The sequence below is a fragment of the Oncorhynchus nerka genome, linkage group LG22 (assembly GCF_034236695.1).
Source record: "Oncorhynchus nerka isolate Pitt River linkage group LG22, Oner_Uvic_2.0, whole genome shotgun sequence".
NCBI lineage: Eukaryota > Metazoa > Chordata > Actinopteri > Salmoniformes > Salmonidae > Oncorhynchus > Oncorhynchus nerka.
Genome location: NC_088417.1, coordinates 27,319,925 through 27,337,424, shown reverse-complemented (window position 1 = coordinate 27,337,424; position 17,500 = coordinate 27,319,925). Strand labels below are relative to the sequence as shown.

Below are 17,500 nucleotides of genomic sequence, written 5' to 3'. Positions count from 1 at the left end.
GCTAGCAAATGGGCCTCAGGGGGACCTCGCAATGGGAGAGCCTGTTGAAACCCCCTCGGACGGTTACGTCGGCAGACCAGTTGTAATGGATCGGCGGGGCTCCGTGTCGGCAGCAATGGGTCCAGGCCAATTGGCAGAAGAGGTATTGAAGCCCAGGAATTATCTGATGGATTTCTTCAGCTAGCCGGAAGATGGGCCTAGTTCGAGGCTAGCTCCTAACTGGTGCTTGCTTCGGGACAGAAACCTCCTCGGACGGTTACATTGGCTGACCAGTCGTGATGGATTGGCGATGCTCCATGTCAGCAGCAAAGGGTTCAGGCCAATTGGAAAAAGAGGTAATTGAAGCCCAGGAATTGCTTGAAGGATCTCTTCAGCTAACCGGAAGATGGGCCTATTTTGAGGCTAGCTCCGGAGATGTGTTAGAGAAAAGCAGTCTGATATGCTCTGGGTAGATATCGCTCTGTGAAGGCTGGCAGGAGTTTCCCAGGCTGAGGCTGGCAGATGTCCGAGTTAACGGTGATGACTGCTAGCAGTGGCTAACTGACTACTAGCAAGTAGCTAGTTATCTGGCGAGCTTCTGAAGGGGGTCCGGTTCAAAAGTGTAAAAATAGGAGATCCGTACCACATTGGGTGAGGCGGGTTGCAGGAGAGTATGTTCAGTCCGTAGATGGAAAATTAGATTAAAAGTAATAGAAATATATATATACGAAGAAAACGATATATATACGATATATACACGGGACGGGACAGGACAATCAAAACAGACATCCCACTGCTATGCCATCTTGGAACATACAACACTCCTTCCGTGGCCTCCAACTGCTTTTAAATGCTTGTAAAACTAAGTGCATGCTCTTCAACCGATTGCTGCCTGCACCATCCCACCCGACTAGCATCACTTCTCTGGACGGTTCTGACTTAGAATATGTAGACAACTAAAAAATACCTAGGTGTCCAGTTAGACTATAAACTCTCCTTCCAGACTCACATTAAGCATCTTCAATCCCAAAATAAAATCTAGAATCGGCATCCTATTTCGCAACAAAGCCTCCTTCATTCATGCTGCCAAACATACCCTCGTAAAACTGACTATCCTACCGATCCTTGACTTTGGCGATGTCATTTACAAAATAGCCTCCGACACTCTACTCAGCGAACTGGATGTAGTCTATCACAGTGCCATCCGTTTTGTCACCAAAGCCCCATATACTACCCACCACTGCGACCTGTATGCATACATACATATTCGTCGCCAAACCCACTGGCTCCAGGTCATCTATAAGTCTTTGCTAGGTAAAGCCCCGCCTTATCTCAGCTCACTGGTCATCATAGCAACACCCACCTGTAGCACATGCTCCAGCAGGTATATTTCACTGGTCATCCCCAAAGCCAACACTTTCTTTGGCCGCCTTTCCTTCCTGTTCTCTGCAGCCAATGACTGGAACGAATTGCAAAAATCTCTGAAGCTGGAGTCTTATATCTCCCTCCCTAACTTTAAGCATCAGCTGTCAGAGCAGCTTACCGATCACTGTACCTGTACACAGCCAATCTGTAAATAGCACACCCAACTACCTCATCCCCATATTATTACTTACCCTCTTGCTCTTTTGCACCCCAGTATCTCTACCTGCACATCATCATCTACACATCTACAACTCCAGTGTTAATGCTAAATTGTAATTATTTTGCCTCTGTGGCCTATTTATTGCCTTACCTCCCTACTCTCCTACATTTGCACACACTGTACATATAATTTTATATTGTGTTATTGACTGTACATTTGTTTATGTGTGTCTCTGTGTTGTTTTTGTCGCACTGCTTTGCTTTATCTTGGCCAGGTCGCAGTTGTAAATGAGAACATGTTCTTTACTGCCCTACCTGGTTAAATAAAGGTGAAATAAAAAGTAAAAATACCGGTACGCGTTAGCCAAGTCCATCAACAAAAACTATTGGACCCGTCCCTAGCTAGCCCCTACACATCCGCAGGTATACATGTATGTAAATGGTGATTTCTGCCACTGTTTCTACATTTATGTTTCTGTCTACAGGAAACGCCATCCGGCCCATCGCCCTGCGTGCTGTATCCGCCATCGCCAAAACCCTGCCTGGCTTTCCCATCCTGGCCACTGGGGGCATCGACTCAGCGGAGTCTGGTCTGCAGTTCCTTCATGCTGGAGCTTCTGTCCTGCAGGTAACGGCTCTGCAACCATCTATCTCTCTCTACCTCTCTTTCTGTCTCTCCACTTCTCTCTCACCGCTCTCTGTTTCTCTCTCGTCTTTACCTCTGCAGGTAACAGCACTGCAACCATCTCTCTCTCTTTCTCTCTCTACCCCTCTCTCTCTCTCTCTCTCTCTTTCTCTTTCTCTCTCTCTCTTTCTCTCTCTCTTTCTTTCTTTTACCCATTTCTTTCTCTATCTCAATCTCACTTTCTACCCCTCTCTTTCTCTCTCTCTCTCTCTACCCCTATCTTTCTCTCGCTCTCTCTATCTATCGCGCTCTCTTTTATTCTCTATCTCTCCAGCTCTCTCCCTGTTTAGGGCATCTATGCTGTTGATACAGCGAACACAATGCCATCTGGCCTCCTCCATCTCACCATATACCATTTATACTAGGGGTGGCAGGTAGCCTAGCGGTTAGACTGTTGGGCCAGTAATCGAAAGGTCACTGGTTGGAATAACTGAGACGACAAGGTGAAAAATCCTTTGATGTGACCATCAAAGCACTGGTCACTAATTTGCTCCAGGCGTGTTGTATTACCATGACTGACCCTGTAAAACAACACATTTCACTGAAGCTACAGTTAAAGTCGGAAGTTTACATACACCTTAGCAAAATACATTTAAACTCAGTTTTTCACAATTCCTGACATTTAATCCTAGTAAAAATTCCCTGTCTTAGGTCAGTTAGGATCACCACTTTATTTTAAGAATGTGAAATGTCAGAATAACAGTGTAGAGAGTGATTTATTTATCACATTCCCAGTGAGTCAGAGGTTTACATACACTCATTTATTATTTGGTAGTATTTGGTAGCATTGCCTTTAAAATTGCCTTCCACAAGCTTCCCACAATAAGTTGAGTTAATTTTGGCTAATTCCTCCTGACAGAGCTGGTGTAACTGAGTCAGGTTTGTAGGCCTCCGTGCTCGTACACTTTTTTCAATACTGCCCACACATTTTCTTTAGGATTGAGGTCAGGGCTTTGTGATGGCCACTCCAATACCTTGACTTTGTTGTCCTTAAGCCATTTTGCCACAACTTTGGAAGTATGCTTGTGGTCATTGTCGATTTGGAAGACCCATTTGCGACCAAGCTTTAACTTAAGCTTTAACTGATGTCTTGAGATGTTGCTTCAATATACCCACAAAATTACTCTATTTTGTGAAGTACACCAGTACCTCCTGCAGCAAAGCACCCCCACAACATGATGCTGCCCCCCTCCCCCGTGCTTCATGGTTGGGATGGTGTTCTTCTGTTTGCAAGCCTCCCCCCTTTTCCTCCAAACATAACGATGGTCATTATAGCCAAACAGTTCTATTTTTGCTTCATCAGACCAGAGTACATTTCTCCAAAAAGTACGATCATTGTCCCCATGTGCAGTTGCAAATCGTAGTCTGGCTTTTTTATGGCGGTTTTGGAGATGTGGCTTCTTCCTTGCTGAGCAGCCTTTCAGGTTATGTCGATATAGGTATGGTTTTAAGGTGGATATAGATACTTTTGTACCTGTTTCCTCCAGCATCTTCACAAGGTCTTTTGCTGCTGTTCTGGGATTGATTTGCACTTCTCACCAAAGTACGTTCATCTCTAGGAGACAGAACGTGTCTCCTTCCTGAGCGGTATGACGGCTGCGTGGTCCAATGGTGTTTGTACAGATGAACGTGGTACCTTCAGGCATTTGGAAATTGCTTCCAAGGATGAACCGATGGCTGATTTATTTTGATATTTCCATGCTGTCAAGCAAAGAGGCACTGAGTTTGAAGGTAGACCTTGAAATACATCCACAGGTTCACCTCCATTTGACTCAAATGATGTCAATTAGCCTATCAGAAGCTTCTAAAGCCATGACATCATTATCAGGAATTTTCCAAGCTGTTTAAAGGCACAGTCAACTTAGTGTATGTAAACTTCTGACCCACTGGAATTGTGATACAGTGAAATAATCTGTCAGTAAACAATTGTTCGAAAAATGACTTGTGTCATCCACGAAGTAGATGTCCTAACCGACTTGCCAAAACTATAGTTTAACAAGAAATTTGTGGAGTGTTTGAAAAACGAGTTTTAATGACTCCATCCTAAGTGTATGTAAACTGTATCTGGTGTATATGACAATAAAACATATAGCTGTATTGTTTTTTACTAGTTAGCAGATTCAGACTTGACAAACTGTACTGTTAAGTATACTTTACCTCAAGCTGGGCCGCTGGCTGTGAAAATCATTGGTTGCATTCAATACTCCATCTGCTGTGTGTATTTACATGTGTTTCACTGGTTTGGTTTGTGTTGTCGTGTAGCTGTTATATCGGTCTGTTTGATCATGTTATCAAGCCTCAAAACACACTGCTAGCCACATTGTGTCACTATGGCAGTATACAGACCAAGGCCAATAATTCCTTTCTTCAACTTTATTACTTGAATATTCCCTCAACTTTTGATATTTAAATTGGGAAAGTGGGTTTTTAACTTCACTGTTCATTTAACTTCCTTCAGTGGTTCGTGCCTAGGGAGTAATCAGCAACAGAATCAGCATGCAAATTGAATCACAATCTGTGAATAAATGCATCCACTCTTTATGGTTTTCTCTTTCTAGATGATTTAATATTTTGGTAATACCACCCCTCCACCTGCGCTGTCAAATCTTAACACAGGGGATCTGAGGAGTCTCAGCGCATGCAACCAGAGATTCCTCCCACTGAATTAATGGGAAAAGTTAATTACGGAATAAAAAAAAATAACGCTCTCGATGAAATCAGAATGCCATCTATTTAGGGAGAAGTGTTCTGTCTTTTGAAAAGCCTTCATTTGTATTCCATTGAGCACGATTCAATCATCATTTGAAATTTCATTCATTTGTATGCTTTTTACCTTGATAAAAGAGAATACAAGTTTGTCGTTGTAATTATACAGTTTAATGGATGGATTATAAGTTAGCTTCGGATAAGTTTGGGTGACTTTCTGTGGTTAAGAGATGCTTGGGTTTTTTTTTCTTCGTGTGAGGGGGATAGCACAGAGGTGTTTGTAATTTTGGCCTAAATGGAATCATACACATACAGACATATTTCAGTCCAAAAGAAATTCCAATGACGTCTTTCCCATTGCCTGAACACATTTATCAAAAGGCTGTGTGGATCTGTATTTGTCTGGTTTTGTCAGACATACAACAAACAGATGGTATCTGCACACACAGTAGCAAATTAATATGAATCGCCAAGGAAATTAGCAGTGTGAAGGCATTGAATACAGAATGGGTCTAAAACAATATGTTGTAATACCTGGCGGTTACAATCAGCACGTCTTGTCACTCGGAAGTTGAAGACTGAAGAACGATGGTGGGTGTTGAATGTGAGAATCACTGCTGTGGGCTCTGTGGATTGTACTGTATGTAGTACAGGAAGAGAGACATACTGTGTTGTCTGAAATAGACCATGATTGGTTCTGAGATGCATCAGACACATTCTTCTCAGAACAAACAATGTGATGAAGTCCATTCAGGAGTTGCCCGTCTCTCATAGACCCATCATTGCTTCTTGGTCTTGAAGATTTCATAAAGAAGTTGTTGCAAAGGGAAGCCTTGAAAGTATGCTTGTCATTGACAACACATGATGAGAGCAGTGCTTCAAGGTCAGGCTTTTGTTATGGAGACTTAGACACATCGTTTTAATTGATTTCTCGATAGATAGTATAGTAATGTTTGTTAAGAAAACCTTAACTGAGAAGCCAGGTCAGTGAAAACCCAGTGAATCTACTTTTCTTTTTTTTTAAAGAAGTTTTGTAAACCATTATTTGACAGACGTTAAAGCTTTGAGAAGGAAAAATCCAAAAATGCTGCATGGCTGAAATATATCCTCATGAATTCACATACTGTAGTCAGGGGTTGATGAGATTCACTTGTAAATCGATACTTCTTAGTTAATTCATTCACAAAAACATTCATTTGCAATGACCCTGGGGGGTTCTCTCTCCCCTTCTCTACTACATGTGTGCAATATTCCTTTTTCTCATATGCCCTTTACTGCACCATTACGATGTGAATAAGGTCCATAACATGCAAGAGCCATTGTGTTGAACACTGTGCGATGTTTAACAGTGAGAATCGCCGAATGGTGAACTTACTAAATGACTAGAGTTGACTGTGCGATAGTAGGTTGCTTCGTGTGTAAATATTTTCCGTCTGGATTTTAATGATTTGTATTCATCACCTTCTTGTCCTCAATGCAATAAGTGATTACCTTGGTCTTTAATAAAAGCCCAATTTACATCTGATCAATGTTATAAAGTAGCAATGTGCTATCCCAGTTATCGCAGTTGTTTTTCATAATTTTGATTGAATTGTGAAGTTGCTGCTTTGTTATGGTGATCTGGCCAGTGATGGAGATTCAGACAGTTATTTTATTGACATGTCTTTAGAAGGAAATGGAGCTATATTTCACTGATAACCAACTAGTTCGATTTTAATGACCCAGGGTGACCATTCCCCTTGTCGTTGGTCCACGTCAACAGTTCTGTACTGCCATGAAAGACCCATTGTCAAGTAGCTAACATGACTTGTTGTTTGAGCCCAGTAAACATCAGGAATTTGTAATAGTACCTTTTGAAAACATCCAAACGTTGCCAGCGTGAGTCAAAGGAATAGCAGTCCATTCAACATGCAAACTATTCAACTCTTCAGAGGAAAGGTTACGTTTCTGTCCACCTCACCACAACCCCTAACTGAACTCTACTGGAAATTGCTCATATTCATTGACTTGTAAAAATGTATTTACTTTCCCCCCCAGACTTGGTTTCTCTTTTACCTGAAGATCAAGACTAAATATCAGTGGTTAGGATCTAAGTATCAGACATAGGAGCTGAAATCAAAAGCACTGAGGTTGGTTCATCCATAGTCATTGTAGCATTTGAAAGCTGAATGAATCGATCTTTCTTTTGGTGAAGACGCTGTTGTACTAAATGCCAGGATTCTATCATCGGGAATAAAAGAGCTGACAGCGTCAGAGAGAAAGAGAGGGACAAAAAGAGAAAGAGGGAGAGGTCGAGAGGGAGAGCAGGGAATCTAAAAGCATTTCAGATCTCAGAAGGAGTTGAAATCAATGCGTAGCCCCCAGTTTTCAGAGCAGATAAAAAGGACCTGCTGTCTCAATTGCCTGAAAACTACTTAGAAATTCTCACTTCGATTTATTTCAGCAGTCGGCTACATTAACGCTAAATGCAGCACGCGAGGACATCACATACTTTGATGTTCTGAGCAAAATGAAAAGCACTAATGGACATTCTCCTACACACGCACACGCGCACACACACACAGTAATAACCAACGAGTAATCTAACCTAACAATTCACAACAACTACCTTATACACACAAGTGTAAAGGGATGAAGATATATGAATGAGTGAATGAGAACGGCATAGGCAAGATGCAGTAGATGGTATCGAGTACAGTATATACATATGAGATGAGTAATGTAGGGTATGTAAACATTATATTAAGTGTATTCTATATTCTGCTGTTTCCTGAAGTCCACGATCATCTCCTTTGTTTTGTTGACGTTGAGTGTGAGGTTATTTTCCTGACACCACACTCCGAGGGCCCTCACCTCCTCCCTGTAGGCCGTCTCGTCATTGTTGGTAATCAAGCCTACCACTAGTATTGTCTGCAAACTTGATGATTGAGTTGGAGGCGTGCATGGCCACGCAGTCGTGGGTGAACAGGGAGTACAGGAGAGGGCTCATAATGCACCCTTGTGGGGCCCCAGTGTTGAGGATTAGTGGGGTAGAGATGTTGTTACCTACCCTCACCACCTGGGGGAGGCCCGTCAGGAAGTCCAGTACCCAGTTGCACAGGGCGGGCTCGAGACCCAACGTCTCGAGCTTGATGACGAGTTTGGAGGGTACTATGGTGTTAAATGCTGAGCTGTAGTCGATGAACAGCATTCTCACATAGGTATTCCTCTTGTCCAGATGGGTTAGGGAAGTGTGCATTGTGGTTGCGATTGCTTCGTCTGTGGACCTATTGGGGCGGTAAGCAAATTGGAGTGGGTCTAGTCAGAACATATTCTGTGATAATATAATGTGCAGTGTGTGTGTTTGGTGTGCGCTTGCTCATGCCTACATTAATGTATTTTCTGACCATATTTGACCAATCAGCCTTTACATGTGGACTGATAAGAGAATACTTGCTACAGTACATGACAGTATGGTAAACTGCTGTACCTAGCTATTTAATAGAATGTGATTCATATTTACTCTCTAATGGCTCTCATAAAGAAGACTGTCCTCAGATTTCTGCTGACGGCTCTCTCCTCCGTGGGTGGACGGGCAGTATTTAACACGTGTTTTTCTCAGGAGAGACCTGCTCTATTTCCCTCTGATGTAAAGTAAGGTGGCGGAAGAGCACACAACAACACGTTTCCAGCCCCATGTTTTAGTTTTCCTTCACCACCACCTCTCCTCCAACAACAAGCATTTGCATATTTTTCACTTCTTTTTGATCAGAGATATACAGTGCATTTGGAAAGTAATCACACCCCTTCACTTTTTCCACATTTTTGTTGTTTCAAAGTGGGATTAAAATTGTAATTGTTGGATAATGATCTACACAACATGCTGTGTAATTTTCAAAGTGTAAGAACAATTCTAACACTTGTAAAAGATTTATGAAAAATCTAAGCACAAAAATATCTTGATTAGATAAGTATTCAACCCCCTGAGTCAATACATGTTAGAATCACCTTTAGTAGCAATTTCAGCTGAGTCTTTCTGGGTCTCTAAGAGCATTCCTCACCTGGATTTTGCAACATTTGCCCCTTTCAAAATTCTTCAAGCACTGTCAAATTGGTTGTTGATCATTGCTAGACAAGCATTTTCAGGTTTTGCCATAGATATTAAAGTAGTATAAACAGTTACTCGGCCACTCTGGAACATTCACTGTCTTCTTGGTAAGCAACTTCAATGTAAATTTGGCCTTGTGTTTTAGGTTATTGTCCAGCTGAAAGGTGAATTGAAAGCAAACTGAACCAGGTTTTCATCTAGGATTTTGCCTTTGCTTATCTTCTTTCAGTTTATTTTTTATCCCCAGTCCTTAACGATTACAAGCATACCCATAACATGATGTAACCACCACTATGCTTGAATATATGGAGAGTGGTACTCAGAAATGTGTTGTATTGGATTTGCCTCAAACATAACACTTTGTATTCAGGACAAAAAGTGAATTGCTTTGGCACATTTTTTTGCGGTATTACTTTAGTGGCTTGTTGTAAACAGGATGCATGTTTTGGAATATTTGTATTCTGTTCAGGCTTGTTCTTTTCACTCTGTCAATTAAGTTAGTATTGTGGAGTAACTACAACATTGTTGATCCTAGGGCTGCTGCGGTGACTGTATTACCGCCACACAGGCGAACAGGTGTCTTAAAGGCAGTCAAATTCCACATGACCGCTTAGTCACGGTAATTCAGCTTCTCCAAGCTCTGATGCTGCTGCTGGTCAATGGTAGCCTACCAAACTTGATAACTGCCTGCTACTCAGCACTCTACTGTCCCTGTAATAACTCTGACATAAATGCAAATGTGTTTGAAAAGCTAATCAAACACTTCATGATAGCCCATGTTGCGCAACATTTCTAAAGGCTGTTAAGCACATTGATTGTATTTACAACAGGAGTATAGCCTACCTGGCTGGCATGAAAATGAACCACGGTGAAAAGCGTCCTCCATTCACTATTTAAGTGCATAGATGACATGTATTTTTTCCCACTGCCTCTGTTTCCATACAGGTGCATGATAATGGTCCATTCTAAATCCAAACAAATGTCACACACATATTATTTAGTATTATGTAAAGACGAGATTAAATCAAGAATTCTCTGATGGGTGACAATATTAGCCTGTCACTTGAATGATATATTGTCACTTGTGAAGGATGTCCAGCATAAGAAGCCTAGCCCATAGGCCTATGTGTTTTAAAAAGGTTTGATTCACAATTAAAGTGGCCAAAAGCACATTAATCCGCTTTACATGGGGTGTAGAGCCTAACTGGCATAGAAAAGAAATGTTCCTTTCTCAGGACCCTGCCTTTCAAAGATAATTCATAAAAATCCAAATAACTTCACAGATCTTTATTGTAAAGGGTTTAAACACTGTTTCTCATGCATGTTCAATGAACCATAAACAATTAATGAACTTGCACCTGTGGAACGGTCGTTAAGACACTAACAGCTTACAGACTGTAGGCATTTAAGGTCACAGTTATGAAAAGTTAGGACACTCCCAGTATGGTTATTGCAGGCAACGCTGTGCGTTATACAGGGAAGACATCCTCCACCCTCATGTGGTACCCTTCCTACAGGCTCATCCTGACATGACCCTCTAGCATGACAATGCCACCAGCCATACTGCTCGTTCTGTGCGTGATTTCCTGCAAGACAGGAATGTTCGTGTTCTGCCATGGCCAGCGAAGAGCCCGGATCTCCATCCCATTGAGCATGTCTAGCACCTGTTGGATTGGAGGGTGAGGGCTAGGGCCATTCCCCCCCAGAAATGTCTGGGAACTTGCAGGTGCCTTGGTGGAAGAGTGGGGTAATATCTCACAGCAAGAACTGGCAAATTTGGTGCAGTTCATGAGGAGGAGATGCACTGTAGTACTTAATGCAGCTGGTGGCCACACCAGATCCTGACTGTTACTTTTGATTTTGACCCCCCCCCTCCTTTGTTTAGGGACACATTATTCAATTTCTGTTAGTCACATGTCTGTGGAACTTGTTCAGTTTATGTATCAGTTGTTGAATCTTGTTATGTTCATACAAATATTTACACATGTTACGTTTGCTGAAAATCAACGCAGTTGACAGTCAGAGGATGTTTCTTTTTTTGCTGAGTTTATAAGCAGCGTGTGAGTTTCAAGTTTAGGGAAGATCATTTTAACCATAACAATGCACCATTTGCGCTTATAGCCTAATACCATGTGCGCATTGCCGCGTTTATAATGTGAAGAAATAGCCTAATACTTTATCAACATTTTAAGCTAAAAGTTCTAATGTGTTGCATCAGCCACATTGCATAAAACGTTTTTGATGATGCTAGTATTAATTTGGGATCTATCGCATTCCACAACTGTCCCAGACTGTTTGTAATATTTATTTGTCGCACAGAATAAAATAGGCTGACTTTTGTACTATGGGGGAGAGTAGATTGACTAGTGCTTTTGCTGTTCGTTAGGCCTACTCATCTTGTTGGCTGACAAAAAGTAAATGTGGACAGTTCATCCAATATGCACCTCGGAATTGGATAAGGACACGCACAGTTGCATCTCCAATGTGTCTGTCTGAACTTGTAGCCTGTGAGGAAGACCCAATCACGTGACGGAGAGCTGTATGAGTGAGAGACTCATCGGATTGCACAGCACACTCAGGGAGAAGGGCACAACGCATCACTCCGGGCTGCAAAAGGCATGGATTTTTTTTTAGGGTGCATTACGCCCACAAAGGGGATGCCGTTGTGAAATTCGAGGCATTATCAAGTGCTTGTCAAATTGTGAATGAGAGACTATTGGAGTGTGCACATCCTGCAACAAAAAAAAGCAGAGCTCTTGCCTTTTCAAGCCACTTTTTTTCAAATCATCATTAGAGTCTCAGCCTTACAATGTATTCAAAATCAAAACATGTAGCCCAACATTTGCAGAACACCTAAAGTTACATTAATAACTCTAAATGAACTATATAGGAGTACCTGTTTCCTTGTTAACCGCTCAACACAGAATAGCCGCATGTGAGCACTCCCTCAAATCGTTTGGAGAAAATGTTTATGTTTTATTTAGCTTTGTTCAATTGTATTCATCATACTATTACATAATATAATGTAATGCCACAGAATTATAAGCAAATCTTGTCTGCTAAATGAACTAGTGTAGCCCACAGCCATATTGCATAGCCAGATCAGGACCTAAGGACAACTCAGAGTATGCTATTCTGTTCTTCTGAAATAGTCTACATTTTCATCATATCATGCTACTTTAGACCTGTCTAAAGTACATAATGGATTTATTGTGAAGGTGTAGGCTATGTTACGTGGATGTATTATACTTTTTTAAATGGCTTGTAGGCTATGTGTGTAAGCCAGGAGATGCTAAATGTGTTTATGTTAATTAACGGTCAATTACCGTGAGACCGAGAAGTTATTTGCTTGACACTCACCGGCTGATGTAATTTCGGGACCGCCACAGCCCTAGTTGCTCCATCCTAATTGTTTTCCTTTCGTAGCCGTTAAACTCTTAACTGTTTTAGTTACCATTGGCCTCATGGTGAAATCCCTGGGCGGTTTCCTTCCTCTCTGGCAACTGATATGGAATTGAACACCTTTATCTTTGTACTGGGTGTATTGATACACCATCCAAAGTGTAATGAATAACTTTACCATGCTCAAAGGGATATTCAATGTTTGCTTTTTTGTTGTTGTTCATCTACCAGGTGCCTTTCTTTGCGAGGCATTAGACCTTCCTGGTCTTTGTGGTTGAATCTGTGTTTGAAATTTGAAGTCCCTCGACTGAGGGACCTTTATAGATAATTGTACGTGTGGGGTACAGAGATGAGGTAATCATTCAAAAATCATGTTAAACACTATTATTGCACACAGAGTGAGTCCATGCAACTTATTATGTAACTTGTTAAAAACATACAGTGGGGCAAAAAGTATTTAGTCAGCCACCAAAATGATTTCAAAAATCCACCTACAAACAAGCAAGATTTCTGGCTCTTACAGATCTGTAACTTCTTCTTTAAGAGGCTCCTCTGCCCTCTACTCGTTACCTGTATTAATGGCACCTGTTTCAACTTGTTATCAGTATAAAAGACACCTGTCCACAACCTCAAACAGTCACACTCCAAACTCCACTATGGCCAAGACCAAAGAGCTGTCAAAGGACACCAGAAACAAAATTGTAGACCTGCACCAGGCTGGGAAGACTGAATCTGCAATAGGTAAGCAGCTTGGTTTGAAGAAATCAACTGTGGGAGCAATTATTAGGAAATGGAAGACATACAAGACCACTAATAATCTCCCTCAATCTGGGGCTCCACGCAAGATCTCACCCCATGGGGTCAAAATGATCACAAGAACGGTGAGCAAAAATCCCAGAACCACACGGGGGAACCTAGTGAATGACCTGCAGAGAGCTGGGACCAAAGTAACAAAGCCTACTATCAGTAACACACTACGCCGCCAGGGACTCAAATCCTGCAGTGCCAGACATGTCCCCCTGCTTAAGCCAGTACTTGTCCAGGCCCGTCTGAAGTTTGCTAGAGAGCATTTGGATGATCCAGAAGAAGATTGGGAGAATGTCATATGGTCAGATGAAACCAAAATATAACTTTTTGGTAAAAACTCAACTCGTCGTGTTTGGAGGACAAAGAATGCTGAGTTGCATCCAAAGAACACCATACCTACTGTGAAGCATGGGGGTGGAAACATCATGCTTTGGGGCTGTTTTTCTGCAAAGGGACCAGGACGACTGATCTGTGTAAAGGAAATAATTAATGGGGCCATATATCGTGAGATTTTGAGTGAAAACCTCCTTCCATCAGCAAGGGCATTGAAGATGAAACGTGGCTGGGTCTTTCAGCATGACAATGATCCCAAACACACCGGCAGGGCAACGAAGGAGTGGCTTCGTAAGAAGCATTTCAAGGTCCTGGAGTGGCCTAGCCAGTCTCCAGATCTCAACCCCATAGAAAATCTTTGGAGGGAGTTGAAAGTATGTGTTGCCCAGCAACAGCCCCAAAACATCACTGCTCTAGAGGAGATCTACATGGAGGAATGGGCCAAAAAAACAGCAACAGTGTGTGAAGACTTACAGAAAACATTTGACCTCTGTCATTGCCAACAAAGGGTATATAACAAAGTATTGAGATAAACTTTTGTTATTGACCAAATACTTATTTTCCACCATAATTTGCAAATAAATTCATTACAAATCCTACAATGTGATTTTTTTCTTCTCATTTTGTCTGTCATAGTTGAAGTGTACCTATGATGAAAATTACAGGCCTCTCTCATATTTTTAAGTGGGAGAACTTGCACAATTTGGCTGACTAAATACTTTTTTGCCCCACTGTATTTACTCCTGAAACTATTTAGAATTGCCATAACAAATTGGTTGAATATTTTTGGACTCAAGAAATGTAAACTTGACATTTTTTATGAATTTGTAAAAATGTCTGAAACCATTATTTTTACATTATGGGGTATTGTTTGTAGGCCAGTGACAATACATCTCAATTTAATCAGCAAAATGTGGAAAAGGTCAAGGGTTGTGAATACTTTCTGAAGGCTCTGTACATGTTGTGTCTTTACCTCCTAGAATGAGTAGTGTATAGTCCTAATAACTGACATATTTCCCCTGTGAATCACTGAAATCTAATGCATGTCCACAGTTGTTTTCCCCCAATACTATTTGTTGGAATGATGTAGACATCCTGATCAGAAATGTATTCTGTGTTATTTAGTTGGAGCAGGGCATATAGGGGCAGGCAACAACCAGCTTTTTTTTATTTTAACAAGCAGCGCTATGCAAATCAGAATCCTAATGAAAGCATATCTCTGAGCCAAAGCTTGAGAGAATAAATGCCTTAATTTTCACAACATGGGGCCAGTCGCTGGTGAATTTACTTTTTGTAATACACAAATGACACAGCAGAACAGATTCACGTTCATTTCCCCCTCTAGAAATAATTTGTTATGACTATCTCAGAGCAATGTAAAACAACATTGACAAAACCTCGCCCCACTAACCTAACCCAAGCATCTCAAGTAGTAGTGCTGATCTAGGATCAGTTTTGTCTTTTCGATCATGATGATTAAGAGTATACGGACAAGAAGGACCTGATCCTAATCAGCACTGATACTCTGAGACGCTTTGTGAAAACAGGCCCCGACCTCAGTCTGGTCTGTTTTATGTGGTGTTCCCCTAGGTTCAGTACTCGGCCTCATTTTAATCCTGGAGTTGTTCTCAGTCAGATCAGTGCAGGGCGATGTCAGCTCAGCTCAGCTCATAGATGGCGGTGTCTGATAAGCACGTCGTCTTATCTCTCCGGCTGCTCTAAGACTCACCGTGGCACCGTGGCTTCTGTCAAAATGAAGTAGTGGAGACAGACAGATGCACAAAGACAAGGTTTCCCAGTGTGTGATGCGGATCAGATAGTCTCTCTCTTTGCTGAAGGAAGGAAAGAGAGGATAAACCTTGTGAATGGGGCTCACCCAGGAGTTTTACTACACGCCTGCCTTTCACCACTCTGCTCTAACTGACTGCTGCCGTGATCAGCCTTATTCCATCTGACTAACCTTTAATTAAATAGTTGGATTTCATTGTAAATGAGTGGAGACTGTAAGCAGTGTGTAGGTAGTGTGGTATCTGAGACCTATAAAACGCTGGCTTGGACCCAAACTCGCTCATGGGCTTCCTCTGTGTGCACGTTTAGTTTTTTGCTCTAGCACTACACAGCTGATTCAAATAGCCAACTTATCATCAAGCTTGAATGATTTGCATCAGCCGTGTAGTGCGAGGGCCCCAGGACCAGGTTTGGGAAACTCTGTACTAGAGTATGGGGGAATTCAATACTCTGTGTTATGTAATTCCGAATTACATATTTATGTACTTTGCACTGTGTGCCCAAGTTAGTATAACGGTTGCCCAAACATTGGTTATGGAGTTTATATAGAGCATATATAGTGTTTAACTTTCTTTGTATATTTTCATACAGTTGATTGTCCACTAGTCAGCACCGCTATGAACATTTATAGGGTGTGTGTCAGTTCATGCTTTTCACTGGTAACTAATAACATCATTAGTGTTTGTGTGTGTGTGTTTTGTGTGCGTGCTTATATGCGTGTGTGCGTGCATGTGCGATTTTCCGCCACTAGGTGTGCAGCGCGGTGCAGAACCAGGACTTCACTCTGATCGAGGACTACTGCCTGGGTCTAAAGACCCTGCTCTACCTGAAGAGCATCGAGGAGCTACAGGACTGGGATGGCCAATCACCTCCCACATTGCGCCACCAGAAGGGCAAACCTGTCCCGCGACTGGAGGAACTGGTGGGCAAGGTGAGTGATTGACAGCTAATCCAACCATTAGCTCAATCTACATGTACACACTTACCCATTAGCATTGCACTGTGACTGCACTTCCCCTTCGCTACTCCTGCACCCCTCCATTTACTTGGTCCTATTATCAGCTTGGTCCTCTTGGTCTTGGTCCCTTTAACCATCCATTATAAACCAGACATCATCATTTCAACAGCAGATGACATGCAGGCTTTTAGTTACTGCATTTACTAGTATTACTGTGACACATCTGTACCTGTGTATTTACATCACACTATTGGTGGCAGCCTGGACATTATCACATTGCAATTACTGCATTGTCCACACTGAATGTTAAGTGCTCTGTTCTATTCAGAGCTACAGCTGATTTCAAGGCTGCTGTTTTGTCTTCCAGCTACCAGGATCTGACTCACTGAAGGAGCTCACAGATCAACCTTCTGAGGAATGGTTTAATATCAGATTTGAATCAAAAGAGGCGGCTTTGTCTGAAATCCCCTCCTATAATAACTTGGCTAAGAGCAGGTGCTTTAGTCACTGGTTCTGGCACTAATATAAATGGCCAGACATGCCTATGATGAATAGCTTAGATACTATAAATTCAAATTCAAAAAGCACAGACGGTGAGGAAAAGTCCTAATGGTTTATTATTGTTAGTTTACTTTGAAATAGAACATCAATCATTCTCGGAAAACGATTTGTACAAGCGCCGTCTTAATCCAATGCCAGTTGTTCATAACACAATACAAAATAAAAAAATCTCAAATCAAATTTGACAAAAGGCAATTGTCAAAACATTCCCTCCATTAGGTTTTACAGTCCACAATTCTGCATTTCTACAATCTCTGTCATATTTATGGGAGAAAGAGAAAATAAATGTGAAATGCCCAGAATGAATGTAAATGAGGGAAAATACAACTTCAGTAAACTCTTTTCAACGTTCCAAATTAGAGGTGGTTATCAGATCACAGGCATGTGGGTTCTACACCAACCGAGGGAAGGCTTTAAAGCTCCCAAACGCTCCAGATTTACGACAGTCCTGACGACGGGACATTGCATCGCAAAGGCAACAGTTTAAATGCTAATGCTAAATGAGTGGAGGAGTGGATGATGAGAGAGGAAGGAATAAATGTGTAGGAGGTGAGGAATATCAGAAAAGTGGAAACAGTAATTCCCTCATCTGCTGCTGTATAGCTCTCCA

General features: G+C 41.7%; 1 protein-coding gene across 1 annotated transcript in view; it reads left to right on the top strand.

The window, feature by feature from the left end:
• The window catches only part of LOC115105060 (dihydropyrimidine dehydrogenase [NADP(+)]-like), a 206,812-nt gene that overhangs the window by 173,773 nt on the left and 15,539 nt on the right, over positions 1-17,500 (top strand). Inside the window, exons 19-20 of the mRNA XM_065006803.1 lie at positions 2,049-2,191; positions 16,123-16,302. Of these exons, the coding sequence (XP_064862875.1) occupies positions 2,049-2,191; positions 16,123-16,302 (323 nt within the window). The remainder of the gene's footprint in view (positions 1-2,048; positions 2,192-16,122; positions 16,303-17,500) is intronic.